General features: G+C 40.7%; 3 protein-coding genes and 1 long non-coding RNA gene across 6 annotated transcripts; 1 reads left to right on the forward strand and 3 right to left on the reverse strand.

Annotated features, from left to right (window-relative positions):
- Window positions 1–1,238: 1,238 nt before the first annotated feature.
- Window positions 1,239–2,144, reverse strand: LOC149988132 (uncharacterized). Of its 2 annotated transcripts, none has more exons than XR_016505443.1 (2): window positions 1,977–2,144; window positions 1,239–1,773 (listed from the first exon to the last, which is right to left on the reverse strand). It is a non-coding gene; the product is annotated as an uncharacterized LOC149988132 (long non-coding RNA). The 2 variants fall into 2 exon arrangements; XR_016505442.1 differs by having other exon boundaries at window positions 1,953–2,144.
- Window positions 2,145–2,644: 500 nt separating this feature from the next.
- Window positions 2,645–3,732, reverse strand: LOC112289142 (transcription elongation factor 1 homolog). The gene is made up of 3 exons (XM_024534105.3): window positions 3,514–3,732; window positions 3,290–3,360; window positions 2,645–3,105 (listed from the first exon to the last, which is right to left on the reverse strand). The coding sequence occupies exons 1-3, from the start codon at window positions 3,624–3,626 to the stop codon at window positions 3,029–3,031; spliced, it is 261 nt and encodes an 86-aa protein (XP_024389873.1). The 5' UTR covers window positions 3,627–3,732; the 3' UTR covers window positions 2,645–3,028.
- Window positions 3,733–4,700: 968 nt separating this feature from the next.
- On the forward strand, window positions 4,701–6,651 carry LOC112288244 (uncharacterized). Of its 2 annotated transcripts, none has more exons than XM_024532246.3 (2): window positions 4,701–5,038; window positions 5,369–6,651. In XM_024532246.3, the coding sequence occupies exon 2, from the start codon at window positions 5,590–5,592 to the stop codon at window positions 6,214–6,216; it is 627 nt and encodes a 208-aa protein (XP_024388014.1). In that variant the 5' UTR covers window positions 4,701–5,038; window positions 5,369–5,589; the 3' UTR covers window positions 6,217–6,651. The 2 variants fall into 2 exon arrangements, with proteins under 2 accessions (XP_024388014.1, XP_024388015.1); XM_024532247.3 differs by having other exon boundaries at window positions 4,834–5,004.
- A 2,697-nt stretch (window positions 6,652–9,348) lies between these two features.
- Window positions 9,349–15,034, reverse strand: LOC112288887 (serpin-Z2B). The gene is made up of 6 exons (XM_073537375.2): window positions 14,969–15,034; window positions 14,760–14,842; window positions 11,597–11,699; window positions 11,381–11,436; window positions 10,859–11,276; window positions 9,349–10,412 (listed from the first exon to the last, which is right to left on the reverse strand). The coding sequence occupies exons 1-6, from the start codon at window positions 15,032–15,034 to the stop codon at window positions 9,621–9,623; spliced, it is 1,518 nt and encodes a 505-aa protein (XP_073393476.2). The 3' UTR covers window positions 9,349–9,620.
- Window positions 15,035–15,556: the final 522 nt, after the last annotated feature.

The raw sequence follows: 15,556 nt of genomic DNA on the forward strand, positions 1-15,556 counted from the left end.
CAACTTTAAAAAGGTTCTCAAGAAATTCCCATGTTGCTTGAAGATAAAGCAATCTTAAAAAGCTTTTTAAAAAGTTTTGATGTTGCTTGAAGACAAAGCAACCTTAAGAATCTTTTTAAAAAGTTTCCATATTGCTTGAAGAAGATGAAACAATGTTAAGAAACTTCTTAAAGTTTACTTTTATTACTAAGTGGAAAGTTGTTTTGATTGTAGTTGCCCTTTTTGCTAGTAACAATTGGCCAACAATTCACTACCTACAGAAACAGTATTCATAGAAGTACCGGAAGGTTTTTACACATCCACAAATTGAAACAAGGTCTTCAAACTATGCAAGGCATTATACTGCCTCCGACAAGCCCCTCGAGTGTGGTTAGAGAAGATTAATTTCTTTTTAGATCAACTTGGGTTGTCCCGAATGGAGGCCGACTACAGCCCGTTCCTCATCACCGACGGGAAACGAAATCATCATCCTAATCCTTCATGTAGACAGTCTACTACTCACCTGCTCAAATCCTAACCAAATCAACCATCTAAAACAACAACTTTTGGAGAGATTCGAGATGACCGATCTTCGTGACGTTGCTCTGTACCTAGGTGTACAATTCATCCGAACCCCGAACGCCATCTTTCTCATGCAAAAATCGTATTGCTTGCAAGTTCTAAAAGAATTTGACATGCTGGAATGTAGCCCAGCAACTGTACCTATGACTGAGGACTCCGATTGAACCCTGAAGAAGACTCTCTCGGTGTCGACGCTAAACGCTTTCAGCATCTCGTCGGGATGCTAATCTACTTGGTCAACACTAAACCTGAGCTTCACTTCGTGACTGGTGTATTAAGTCGGTTCATGCACAACCCAAAGACACTGCATCTAGATGCAGCTAACCAAGTACTTTGATACATCAAGGGTGCTTACGATCTTGAGATCCACTACGAGAACAACACAAGCCCGATGGTTATCGGCTATACCGACTTAGACTGGGGGAATTGTAGAATCGACAGATAGTCCATCATAGGATGGGTTTTCAAGTCCGCGGGTAGCCCCATATTGTGATTTTTGAAAAAACAAGAAACAGTGGCCATCTCCTCAACAGATGTTGAAGCCAAGGCTCTCTCAGAGGGAATCCGCGAAGCCGTATGGCTTTGCACACTCTTCACAAAACTCCACGGCTACACCACAGATCATATTGCGATCTTCTGCAACAATCTGCAATCCCGTATACCACGAACAACTCAAGCACATAGAACTATGGGTCCACTTTGTTAGAGAAAATGTTCTTACAGGAATTGTAGATATCCTCTACACCCAAACCAGTGACCAAATCGCTGACCTCTTCACGATGCCATTAGGGGAACAGCGGTTCACCAAGCTCCAGGACGAGCTTCGAATAAAAAACCTTAATCTACTAAAATCCAACTATGATCGTCTCATATAGCTTTCTGCCTCCTCCATCCGCTTAAAACTACGGAAATCGGTATTATGGTACCCACTTACTTGTTTCTCACACTCAACCCAACTCTCGTACACACCTGGCCAGAATCCATTCTTCACAGCATAGTACCTCCTACGAACTTGAGCATCATCCCCGACTTTGATCTCTGAAGATCAGTTGCTTTCAACCGCAATCCTCGAGCTTCACCAACCTCTCCCAAATCATTATTTGCAACTGGACGCTGCTTAGAAGAAGTCGCCACTCGTATCAACACATTCAACAGGAAGTCGAACAACCGTTGGATTACGATTATGAGCAAGGCAAGAATCAGAATGTCCACCTGGAGGAACAACGGCACCTACATCAATCATGCTGCCCACCTTACCGCAATACACCGAAAACAGGACAGTTCAAACCTCTCCAGCAGCATGTTGCAAACTTGACATCGTACTTGCAAAACTGCCATTTCTAGTATCTCTAAACTTCATCTCTCAAAATCATCGTGCTCTTCTCACTCACCTCCATTCGTGTAAAAGCTCTTACCTCGTATCCAAATATCTCGGTACGGGGGGTGTTAACCATGATCTGTTGAACGTAACAAATGTCATAGTATGTACTCTGTTAGAACAACATTCATACCATATGAATGTGGTATATATGTCAAAGTACTCGACTAATAAATCCATTTTTCTTGTTTGATATGTACGTATGTACTGATGGTGTCACTCATCGAACAGCTTCACAATGTTCTCGTTACGGTACTTCCACGGACATCTCCCCATCTTCATAATCTAGCAATTTTTACTTAGTCTTGTGGAGTGTTATGTGAGACTCCAAGTGCCAATTTATGTATATTTCTCGGGATGAATTAATTGTCCACGAACACGCGATTAGAGAATGATAACTGACACACGGTTATGAGCAGAACAGAGGATCAAATGTACGTTCCAGTTTCAGAATAACAGAACAGAAAACGACATGCCAACCCTCAGCAGGGGTTGGACGCGTTGATATTATCATTTAGGAATTGGATTTTAGCCTGAGCCAAGAGCGCATCTGCATCCAAGCTCTTACTTCTAATCTAAACATAAACAAATGCTACGTGGCAGAATATTTCTTGGCGCCATCTCTTGTTGGTTACACTTTGATGAATCTGCTACGATTCTACGGATATTTCTTATGGAACCATCAAACAGATACTGAACAGAATATGGTAAAGAGAGGAACTTATATTTGAGATCCTGAGTATCCATTTACAGACTAAGGTAGCAGCATAATGAAGGGATTCGACCAAAAAGCTGGCCGTGGAATAATCTACAACCCCATGAGCGTAATTAATTTCCTACATCTTGTTTTTACTCAGCTCTCACTAATCCATAGAGTGATACTTCCCACTCGTTTGAAATTTTCACACAGAGTTTCCGCAAGTAACCGCACACGAGACTCGAACAATTACTTTTTACGCTCACTGAGTGCGGCTAGCTATCCAGTTCCCTGAAGTCTGTACAAAACCTCTGTGGAATCCACTCGAGAAGAACACTTAAGCTTAAGTATCAAGAAAATACGACTATCACTTGAACCCTCGTTCAAAGATCTCAAGATTCCGCTCCACCATTGATACGCTCGCACTCGTCAATCCAGTCACTGTAGACATCGATGGGGTCACTGAGCGCTGCATAAACAAACCACAACGATATTAAACACAGGGCTCACCTAAAATCTCACCTCATCTCGCTCACTACCAAAAAGCCCAATCGAAGACGCAAAAAAAATCCCACATGTTAACGACAGTTCCTATTTTTGCCGTTTCCACAAACCTAACACGGCTATGTACACATTCGCCAAGAGCGACTTACAATCAATAGGCGTGCTGAACTTCTCCAGACATATTCGACAAGACGCCTCTCCAATTTGGTTTTTGCGATCCCTGTGGAGGCACACTGACGTCAGCCACACAATCCACCCAAAACCCCAAACACAAACATACAAACACACAACTCGCCGCCTCTCAGTGCCAAAATCACGCCGCGAAGCCCACCCAGACCACAAACTCACGACCACAAACAAGCTCCCTACTCACATGCGGCACTCCACACTGTTGTCGTGGTTGCAGAAAGGGCAGCTGAACACCGTCGCGAGCTTCTCCTGGCCGCGCCGCGGAGCCGGCTTCGCCGCGCTCTTGCGCTTCCCCATCTCCAACCTCGACCACTCGAACGCACGCCTCAATACCTCCTCACCCACCCTCTCTCTCCGATCGTCAGGATCACACCGCAAATTTGACAGAGAGACGAGAACAAATGGTCACAAGTGTAAGCCATTCCAGGTTCAATTTCTCCTTTATACGCGTCTCCCCCATACATACAGTCGTCACCTGTCGGTCTCGACTCTTCCGAATCTTTCCTGCACCTCCTTCCTGTTTCTCCAGCTCTCATTCATCTATCCATTTTTCATCCTCCCTCATCCGCTTCTGCTGAGAGGGATTTCTCCTCTGTCGGTTTCACATCATCCTTCAACCGCTTCCAACCTCGTTCGTCAACGTCGTTGCCGTGCTGGACGGAACCTTCTCTCCCGTTGGGAACGTGGAACTCGGATTCGCGAGCGCGCTCCCATGTGGCTCTATTGACATGGGCTTCTTTAGATTCATTATAAGCAAAAATAAATTTGATAAATAGTGCGTATGACTTTTTTGCAAATAGCCATAATTCAAGAAAAATAAAAGGAAACAAAAGGAAACGAAAATTACTTTCAGGAATGTTTTGGATGCACAGATTACTAGAGGTTTAGTAATTATGCCAATAGGGAATCATATTCAATGTCAAGAATTGATTTTCACTTTGTTCACTTTTTTTTACGTATGAAAATAATGGCTATAAATAGTTCCCTTTCAAATAAAATTTATAATTACTATTAAGAATTTTTTAAATTATTGATAGTGTAGATGCCATGGGTTTGACGAATATTGCAATTTCTTGGTCGAGGTTGGTGACTCCCAAAAGGACTGAGACATGCTTTGACAGCTTTGAGTGATAGAAGAAGAATCTCACTGACACGCACTGATGAGCTGATCCTTTAGGTTACTCCACTACCTTTTGCTTTTTTCCCTTGTTCCATTGGCCACGTCAGACTGTTTCACTTCCACGTGTAGCTCCACCTGGTCTCATTTTTCAGCAGCAGGTTGGGGATGTGGAGTTTGTGCTGGTACCTTCCGTCCTGGACGAGGTGAACCTCACATTTGAGAGACCAGTATGGGAGGTTCCGTTTTTCTTCGTCCGACTGCTTGGGATTGCTTCGTCGGGATTCAGCACCATCGTCAGACGTCCGTCACAACTCAGTGCTATCGACGTCATCGCCACTTTAGCTTTTGTTCTCTGCTTCGCAGCCTCCTTCTAGTCATGGGGTCCACGTCTATTCATCGCTTCCAGGCTCTACTCCTTGGCTGTCTCCAATTTTCTCCAAGTTAGGAATCGTTGAGTTCCCTAAAGCAGAGCATGTTTCGGATTGATTGCTAGTGCCGTCGAAGGTTAGGCGGAGCACTGGATCATCGGATTTTGTGCTTACGACGGTGTTCTACGTGAGTGTGTTGGCGCTAGGGTTTCTGTCGAAAAGTGAGGCTAATTGGCATGGCACTTTTGTATTTGCTCAATCTCGTGTTATTCAGAATTACTGTGGCTGGATGATTTGCGGACTTTACGGATTTAGAATGTTAGGAGATTTTTGTGGGGGATTATACGGCAGCTTCCTTGTTGAATTGTTGTGGAGATGATTCATAGTAAAGGAGTTGGGTGGTAAGAAGCGAAGTAATTCTCGAGAAATTTCGAGGGACCTCGTTCTGCTATAATTACCCCTCGAAATCTACTAGATTAGAAGATGGTTTTACAGTTTGATGTAGTTAATTACGAAGATCTACTGATTGTTTATGATGTGGGATCTCGCAGGGGATGCACATAGTCTCTATTCATCACCGAGTATCAAACTAGTGTGTAATCTGGTGGCAGCGTGATTGACGATGGGATAACAGGGTGGAGATATTTCCATCTCATTTGTTTCTGTGGGGAGGCACTGAAAGCCAGCAGGGGATTGGGGAAAACGGAGAAGATTTTTGGGAAGGAAAGTGATACTGTAGAGGAGGAAGGGAAAGCAGGAAGGACGCGGCAGAATGAGGTTCGGCACTCCCCTGCAGATCAAGCTTGTGATTCTGGGTGATGGGCGTGTAGGAAAGACATCTCTCGCGCTGCGATATGTTCACAATGTGTTCTCTGAGAAGCAAATGGCTACAATTCAGGCTTCGTTCTTAACGAAGCGCTTGACTGTGGATGGACAAGTTGTCAGTCTTTGCATTTGGGATACAGCTGGGCAGGAGCGATTCCATGCACTTGGTCCTATCTACTACCGTGATGCTGATGCAGCGCTATTGGTGTATGACTTGCTGGACAAAGACAGTTTCGACCGTGTTCAAAGTTGGGTGCGAGAGCTGAAGAAGATGGCTTCCAAAAATATCGTGTTGTCAATCGCTGGCAATAAGAGCGACATGGCTAAGTCGTTGCACGGGAACATGCAGGACGCTGAGATGTATGCAGAGTCAATAGGGGCAACTCACTTTGTAACTTCTGCAAAACTTAACGCTGGCATTGAGGAGACCTTCATGGACATAGCTCGTCGTGTGATGCAACAAAGAGCCGCGGAGGGTATCGATAACCCTGCCAGTGGTCCGCGACGAAAGAGTGTTGTCATTGCTGACAAAGAAACTGCAAATACGCCACCTACTTCTAGGTGCTGTTCGTAGCTGGCGACCTGTATATATTGTAGGTTTTCACCTTAATTGTTTAGCAATCTTTTTTCTTTGTAGTCACATTATTCTTTGTCATCGCTGCGACAGTTACTGAGTAATGGTGGCGTCTCGATGAGTTGTTTTGACAATGGCAAGCTTGGTAGATACAAGCTACGGCACTTCATGATAAGACGTGAAATTCGGAGGTCTGGTTTTTCATGGATAGCTTTAAGAACGAAAACTTTTGGTTGTATTACATGACATACTTCTGCCAAGGGATGTAGCAGGGCACTTGAAGCGCAAATTAGTGATTCTGTCTTCTATTTTTATTCGATTTAGCTCCTGTGGTGGGCAGATAGGCTAAACCTTTGTTAAACGAGGGACCATTGTGAAGGAAATAATAATATGCACACAATTATGGCTGTGTGGCTCCTGGGTATGTACATTAAAGACCGGTGCGCTACAGCAAGGCTCATGTGGTATCAAATGCTTTTCAGTTGAAAGAATAGGTTGTGATATTCATCCGGCCTATGCTGTCATTGTGCTGGTGACAATTGTACCATTTTGTGGATTATTACTAGACTACTACGACTAAAAGACTTGTGTTCTCTGTGAGTTACTTTTGGCTTATTTGAGCTCCTCATTCGTATTGACCGCCGTCTTATGTAATTTACATCATATTGGAAGAGTTGACTCAATTCCACATTTATCATGAGGAGGCTTAATTTTGTCTGTCGGGGATTTGAAGAAGTTTAATCAATACTTCTACCCATTGATTGTCTCGCTTGTCTCGCTTGTTTGTTTGTTTGTTTGTTTGTTTGTTTTTCTCTCGGCTTCCTTTTCATTGCAGTGTTGCTGGTTTGCAGAAGAATTGGCAGGCATACACAAACAGATGACGAGCAAAGGTAGTGAACGACAATTGTGATGCTTTGTTCCCTGCTGCAGTTGTAATCACACTCAGCTCTTAGTACTTCTTAAACCTTCGGTGCACGATTTACAATGAAGTGTGACTTGTTATCTGGTGTGGCACAGGCCAAGCGAGAGCTGTAACATGTGCACAGCAAGTTGGATGAGGCATGCCAGAGGCGAAGTTGATGGCGTTTTCGCGATTTGAAAGGTTATTTTAAAACAAAGTGGGTTAGAGAAGTGGGATATTGCGGGCATGGAGTACAGATGAGAAAAAGAAAAGTTCGCGACGTTACGGCTCACATCCTTGTGAATAAAGATAGTTACCAACTGAAGTCCGCACAACAGTTTCTCTGCGATGACAAAGCCATGGCCCCAACCCATTTCGAGTTCAAATCTGGGCCGTCACTCCTCTGAGTTTCTAGAGCTTGTAAGTCTTGTCGATGCGAAATCATCTTGAGCTTGCCACGAATATGTAGTTCGTGGCAGCAATATGGTTATGAGGCGCTGCAAGGTTTTTGTGCGAAGCAGTTGGGTGGATTTTCTGGAAAAACGTGCGATCACGTACAATACTGTCCCTGCTTGCAGAAGGAAGAAAGAGAAGACGCTGGGCTTGGAGTTGGAACATGGTCATCGTTAAACATGTAGTGGAGTTCGGTTACAGCATTCCATCCTTGAGAAGCTTAACTGCGGCTCTTGACATCTCAGCTGAATCAGCTATAAGCACACATCATTTGTGGAGCTTATCTTGCACAGGAGTTTATTATCCTCAGGAAGAGCAGAAAAACATTGAATTGCAAAACATGTGATGTCGCCTGTGGAATATCATCTCACCTCTGTTGTGGAATCGTGTCTTTGCTAGAGGAATTGGTGCTGAAGGTGGTCTCATTATCCGCGCTCTGATATCCTGCATATGGTAGTTAGACATCAACCCCAAGGTGCAGAGCATCAAATGCAACATGTTCAATACTCACAACGAGGCCAATATTTCCAGTGGTTATTCTGTATGAGCAGCAACGAAAGGTAACCTACAAAAGCTGGCCTACCCTCGAGGAATGGATACAAACAAACAAATCAAGTTTGTCAGTAAGAAGTGTATTTACATACATAAAATAAATTAAATAAATAAATAACTTAATATGTCTATATATACATATAAGAAAGGAAAAAAAAAAAAAAAAAAAAAAAAAAAAAACTTGTGTATAGGTATTAGATTGTAGTACATTGTTTGTTAGGGATAACATTCTTTAATTATAGCAAAAAGTTTTACAAAAATAATATAGGTGTGCAAACCAAACATAGATCTTAAACTCGTCTTTAGATTAAATTAGATATTTTTGTAACAGTAACGTTAATGATTTTAGTAATTATTATTATTAATATATTTCTTTAGTCAAAGTATTGTAAGTGTTTTATGAAATGTAAATAATTTAGATAGTAGACTATCCATGGTATATTGTTCCTCCTTTTAAATTATCTACATAGATTTATTTATTTATTTATTTCCAAATTTTCTATATTATCATGCTTAAGTTAATATTCCCTACAAAGTAAGCACATCAATTTGAATAAAAGTACAGAAGATTTTTTTCATAAAATGGATTCTTTGTATTTTTTTATATTTAAGCAAGAGTAGGAACTTACTTAACAAGCTCATTCTAAGGTATGCATATTCATTAGTTCTTTTTATAGTTTCTTTTTATAGTTATTAAAATATTCAAACAGAACTTATTTTGTTACAAGATATACCATTAAGAATCTTGTTTAGAAATTATTATATTTTTAGAATTTACAAACTTTAACCTTACAATTTTTTGCTACATAACCTTTGATAGTCAATGTTAAGGATGCTTATATCCTCAGTAAAAATTCTACCAGCATCTTTTGACGTTCATTCTTAACATTAGCAATATCTCTTCAAATATGGTAATGAAATGATTGCTAAACACTTTTGTTTGTAATGCAATTTTAAATTCTAAAATTTTAAAATATGAATATCAAGCTGTTGAACACTTCGTCAAGGAATTCTTCAGGGCGATGAAATATACCACAAAATGTGAAGGCAATGCAAAAGAGGATAAGTCTAGGCAGAGTGTGGTGATGCACAGTAACGAAAAGACAAATCCAGCATTGTAAGAAACTATTCTGACTATAGACCCTGTATGCCAGGTGTGAGTGTACTAGAAGGATAAATGTCATTGCTCAATCTGGCTTGTCCAAATTGAATGCCTTATCCATAAATGGTGTGAAGCAGATTGAGTTCAAGTTGATTAAAAAACATTACAGAACTCGGTCCATTTCAACAACGCAAGCTATTCACATATTTTACTCGTTTGTACACGTCATTATACTTGCTACGCCATACCATTAATCTACACACTCAAATACAGCCGAGGATCCAGTCCCCCGCTATATTCACTAGCATAAGATGTCAACATTTTTCACTCTAAGACATCGATTCAATGTCATTCACCAGCGATGACGAATCAAGCTGGCGATCTTAACCCTGCAACTCATTGTGCAAGAGAGGGATCGGTAACACGACCCGTGAAAATTACCACATTCGAATGCTCTTCCTTAATCACGAACATAAACGGATGGTCGCACACAAACTCCACCGGATCATCAGTGTACATCTGCAGGCTTTTCGCGGTGACTGTTAGTGCTGTAGCTGCGGCTGCTTCAGTCCCCTTCTCATTAACCTCGACAAAAGTCTTGTGGTATATATTGGAGACATAGAGCTTGTCAGACACGGGGGAGTCCAGCATCTCAGTCAGATCTGCTTCCCTTCCAAACGGCAAGGTTAACCCCATGGATTCCAATGCCTTCGGTACCTCAAACCCTGAGGAGATTTTGAACTTCGGGAGCTCGAACTTGCTCACGGGTAACAACTGCTTGACGTGCTGCAGATCTTCTGCCAAAGTCTTCGCATCTAGAGCTTTTTCCAACTCGACTAGCCCGTACTTCTCACTTGGCAAAAGAATGAACATCGAGAATAAGCGTTCGTCGTGGCCAGCGGAGTATGGTAAGCGAAGAGCCTTGAAAGTGGGAAAAGATTTCACATACTGCCTCTGGGATGTGTGCATCATGGACACTTTTATTGTCTTCCCATCCAGCAAGTAGAAGTCCTCTTCTCGGGTGTGGTAATCGTCAAATTGTTTCTTCCATGCTCCCTTGAAGTAAAGCGCGTTAGCTAACACAACGCGTGTGTCGTGGTCCACTGAACCTGCAGGAAGGAGATTCTCAATTTTCCCGTGCGTCTCGTCTTTCGCCCATTTATTTACTTTTGCTAGAGCTTCAGCGGCCTGCACACCACCAGCTTATTGGTTGATTTCAATGCACAATCACATTTTGGGAATTTAATCAACAATTTTAGATGCGACTTCGTGATGGTTCGGATTGCAGCCAGCGTGTTACATAGGCTGCAGTTCAAGCTCAAATTTACCAAGCATATGATTCAATTCTTGCAGGGAACAAGCTTCTAATTGTGCTGCGCCAATTCTGGGAATCTCAGTTCCAATAACATTGCAACAGTCTGTGAACAAGACAGACCGACGTGAGGTCTGGTCTTGGTCTACAACAAGAGCACGATTTATGCCTGTATTCACGAAATGGTTCTATGTGGCTCATTTATCACCTGAATTGAGCTTTTGATATAAAAAATTATAAAACAAATCATTCGAGGAATTGGGAGCAGTGAAGCAAGGTAGGGTTTGTGGAGACGCAGGAAGAAGGAAATTAATTTCAGTACCTTAGAGATGAAGTCTACCGAGGCAGCTTCAGATCCGTAGCTCTCCTGAAGAATTTTCTGGAATGCAGGTTTCAGTTTCACTGATTGCTCCACCCACAAACGGTTGGCGAGTGCCAACTCCGGTCCGCCATCGCCCTGCTGATTAGAAAGCACAGTCTTCCTCAAATGCGAGGAGAAATCGTGTAATGGTTTGCCTTGCGGGAGCTTGATGCACTTGGAAATCTGCTCTCTCGTCGGTCCCTTTGCCCCTGCCGTCAACATCGCTAATGCCAGATCAACGCTAAGAGGCGACAGAACCACATTTTCGCTCTCCTTACCCTTAACCAAGGTTTTGTACAAGTCAACCGTGAACTGGGTCTGACCAGCTACCGAAGCTGCCACGTCCATTTTCGATAACGTCGAAGGCTTCTCACCCAACCTGCACGATCGGCACAATAGAATACTCAAGATTTCCACACAACAACCATCAATTCAAGAGAATGAAGCAAACAATCACATGAGTCAACATCCAGAACTCATTACCTAAACCAGCTCAAAATCTTCTTACGAACACTGAATCCCTCATTGGGGTATCCCATCTGTAAAGTCACAACAAAAGCACAAACAGCCCCGCAAAGCGCAACAACACCCAAACCACTCAAGTTATTCATTTCCACCCTTAGCAAACAATGGCTATCAAATCCACAGACGGACCTTAACAAAATTTACAGATACGCGAAGCACTCCAACAAAAACCACCTCGAGCTTGTGAATCAAGTACCCATTCGACAGATCACAGTATACTCCACACAAGTCATGGTCTAGGATGGGGAGCACCAATTGTATCTCGCAGATCCAGAGACTGAGTTACATGGCGCAGCCTCTCACAGACATGACAGGATTTCCTCGTGCTGCCACGAATACCGAGCTGCTGTTCACTGTTTGGCATACCCTCAGGGAATCCAGATTATCTTGGAATTAATCCAGTTATGTCGTGTCATGTAAACCCAGCTCGTTTGAATGGAAACCAATCGTGGGTAGACAGCGGTGCATCTCGCGTCAGTAGTTAACGGAGCTTCGGCAGCATGCTTCATGTGAGCTGATGCAAGTTTGAATCTCGACTTGTCTTGTGCTTCCTACGTCTGCATAGACGACGGATATCGAGAATCCGCCTCTGTCTCACGCCACTCTTGTGTGTGCTTCCCATTCCCACAAAGAAGATGTCTTCCATAAAATAAAATAAAATACAACTGGGAAGGTGGGATCCAACTTGGACCTATGCAGCACAAACCTAGTGGTTGAATGAGCATGTGAAGAAAGAATTAGTCTCTTTTTTGTGTTTTGACACAGTTGGAGTAATCCATGGTTGTGAGGGTTGGTGACACATTGTTAAGATTTTATGATTGGATTTTTCATTGTTTATTTTTTCGGGTTGGGTGCAGTTTTGTCATCTTTTACTAGTTTGAGGTTATTTTGGACTAAGGAAAAAGTAGTTTTACATGAAAGTTGGAAGATATGTATAGCTCTTTCAACTCTCATGTTAAATTAATTAAAAATGTTAAACAAGAAATTTTCAAACAACAATCATATATTATTTTTAGATAATTATTAATGCTACATCCTCAATTGACATTTCTACACCCCACATGACCTCCTTGTAGACAACTAGCTAATAATATGCACCTTTCTTTTGCACAATTTTTGCTTTGTTTGCTTAAAGAAAGGATGGAGGTTGACATGGAGACAATGAATATTTTATGAAAAAATAGGTTGTGAATTGGTTTTTTAAAATAAAATATTTTTCTTACATTTTATTTATTAAAAAAATTACTAATTAAAAAATATTTTGTTTATTTATTTATTCTATTTTGAATCAATATTGGGGTTTAATATTAGGCTATTATGGACGTGCTAAGCATAGAAGCATGTTTTTTAGTCAATTTAAATGGTGTAGAGGTCACATAGGATGTAGCAATATCAATTGAAGAAGTAGCATTAACAAATTTTTATTATTATTATTTTTTATTTAAATACTAAATATGATATTGATCAATAGCTATAACATTATTATTGTATGTATTGAATGCTATTATAGACCTTAAATTGTGGTAGATACTAAGATTGCAAAAAAAAATATTTTTGCAATAAAATATTTTTAATATGGTATTATTGTATTAAAAGAAGATTATCTTTTATATATATATATATATATATATATAGTGTGTGTGTGTGTGTGTGTATGTGTGTGCATGTGTATGATAAGGAATTATAAAAGTAAATAGATTATGGAGGATTGACATTAGTATTAAGTAATATGCATTATAAAAATATTTTGGTTAATAATAATTATCATTTGTATGATTTTATATTTTATTTTTATTAAGTATAGATATGTAAATATGGTTATTTAATGATACTTGCTTAATGTTAGTAGGAGTATAGGTGGCAAATCTATTCCAAGTTCCTTCTTTTATTTATTGCTACACCCTATGTGACCTCCACATGACTTAAAATGCTCTAAATTTTACAATAACATTATAAATGAACCAAAAACTTTAATTTGCATATAAACTAATTAATTAATTAAAACCTCTATGTGTATCTTTTATGTCTAAGAATGCACATGATTATTTTATTGATTTTCTATTTTTTATGTTCCAAACTAATGCATATGCAAATTAATTTACATCTATAATTAGTTCTAGTAGAAGGTGTTAAAAGTTAAGTATTTTTTAAAATCTGTAAACTTTACAATAAGACAGAAAAACACACTATAAACCTGAATTGATTCTCGTTACATGCAACTGTTTGAATTGAATTCAGATACTGCACATTGTACATTAATTAGTTTCTCCCAACCCACTATTAGAAAAAGAAATGGGCTTCCTTACCTTCCACCGCAAGTGCTTGCTATCTACATACAAGGGGCCTTTGAATGAACAGCAAGATCTACCATGTGAGCAACAGACAAAGGTAGAGTGACGGACTTATAAGTTTTATCCCCTACAAGCAACCATATCGGAATCGTTGACATGACTATCCACCTGGTACCAGAAACTTTCACTTTGATCATAAGCAAAATAGCAACATAAAAAGAGTTCTACACATTTTGTGCATACAATTCCTCACAGTACCCCTTCAAACTTTCTTCTGTCCCTACCTATTTAAACGCCTACAGCATATTTCTAGAGCATTGGCACACTTTTGATATAATTGTTCAGACATTCAAGCGGATTGCAGTCTTCATCAAAATTCGGCTGATTGTGTTAACTTAGCTCCACAAACAGAAGGGTCACATTTTAGATCATGTGAAGAATTGACTTCGCTATGTGAATCCGAGACGTCTGACTAGTTCTCAGAATGGGATTAATGTAGATGAGCAGTATGTGACAATAATGACAATCATCTCTGGTCACAAGCATTCACAGAACGTTTTGTAAAAAAGATATGCGTTGACTGCATAATCAATAACTGCAGCAATGGTCTTGGATAGTGCCTTCAACCAAGAATGCTTGGAAATCCTTTGGAGACAATTTCGATAACCTACTGCGCGCTCCATCTATGTCCACAGCCTCTGCAACTATTTCCATTTGTGGAGGAAAGTCCAGCTGTCCAAAAACAAAGTACTGTAACAAAGTTCACATACTAGCATTCGTCTAATAATTCGTTAGGTTTAAAAGACCCATCATCTTCACAAATCACCAATCGTCGTCGAGTAATTCAAGATTGAGTCATTTGAATTTAGAAGTCGTGTAACTCGAGTAAAGTAGAGACAAATAAATCCATCTATCTCAAAGTACCCAAAGAGAGACAAAGGTCTTCTGCTGCTGAGATTAAGATTTAAACCAAAAGAAAACCCTGGTACATGAATCCGAATATTAGAAACAAGGACAAGTTATTCTCCAAGGCTAGATTAAGCCACCTGCCAGCAACTCTCAGGCAATGTGGCCCGTAAACCTTTCGAATTTCCGAATGAGCTCGTTTGCATCCTGGTCGATGCAGCATCTGATGACAGCACTCAATCAGCACTCCAGAATACAAGCTCACAAAGAGCTAATTTGTTGCTCAATAACCAAAACCAAAACATGATCGCCGAACCTATGCTTGAAACTGACAGCATCGATTACAAACCTGTGTCAATATTGCAGCGCACATGCCAGCAGCCACAGCTGATAGCACATTCGTTCCAGTGCTCATCTTTGATACTTCAGCTTCGACCAAATGTCACTGGTTGAAGATGCTGAACTAAAGAAATAAAATTACGAAACGATTCACTACAGATTCTTTATGCCACGATGTTCATACAGACATCGGGTCCTTTCCTCTCCATGAATGCCTGCCTTCAGATCCTTTCTGTAGGGTCTTATTGAAATTGTAGTCGCACACGAAGGTGTTCAATTGCAGCAACGACCAATACTGGGAATCCAAGTTAGAATGAGCAGCTGAAAATCTAGACTATGCCATAAAAGTTGGGGTGTAGAGCGTTGACTTTAGTGAGTCCCGGCGACCAGAAGTTGATGAAAAGAGGATGCAATGTCTTACCAAAGTGAGGACCAGCACATTTGAGTGCTGCTTCTCAAGGATTACAAGGATTGACTCGGAAGCCAAATAGAGCTAGGATCTTGACCATGATTTCTAGCAGCCCACACTTTCTAACATGAGAAAACAGTGAACTACCTGTAATGAACGCAACTCCCCTTGTAGAAGAGTTGACTGATA

The sequence above is a fragment of the Physcomitrium patens genome, chromosome 11 (assembly GCF_059467195.1).
Source record: "Physcomitrium patens ecotype Gransden chromosome 11, ASM5946719v1, whole genome shotgun sequence".
NCBI lineage: Eukaryota > Viridiplantae > Streptophyta > Bryopsida > Funariales > Funariaceae > Physcomitrium > Physcomitrium patens.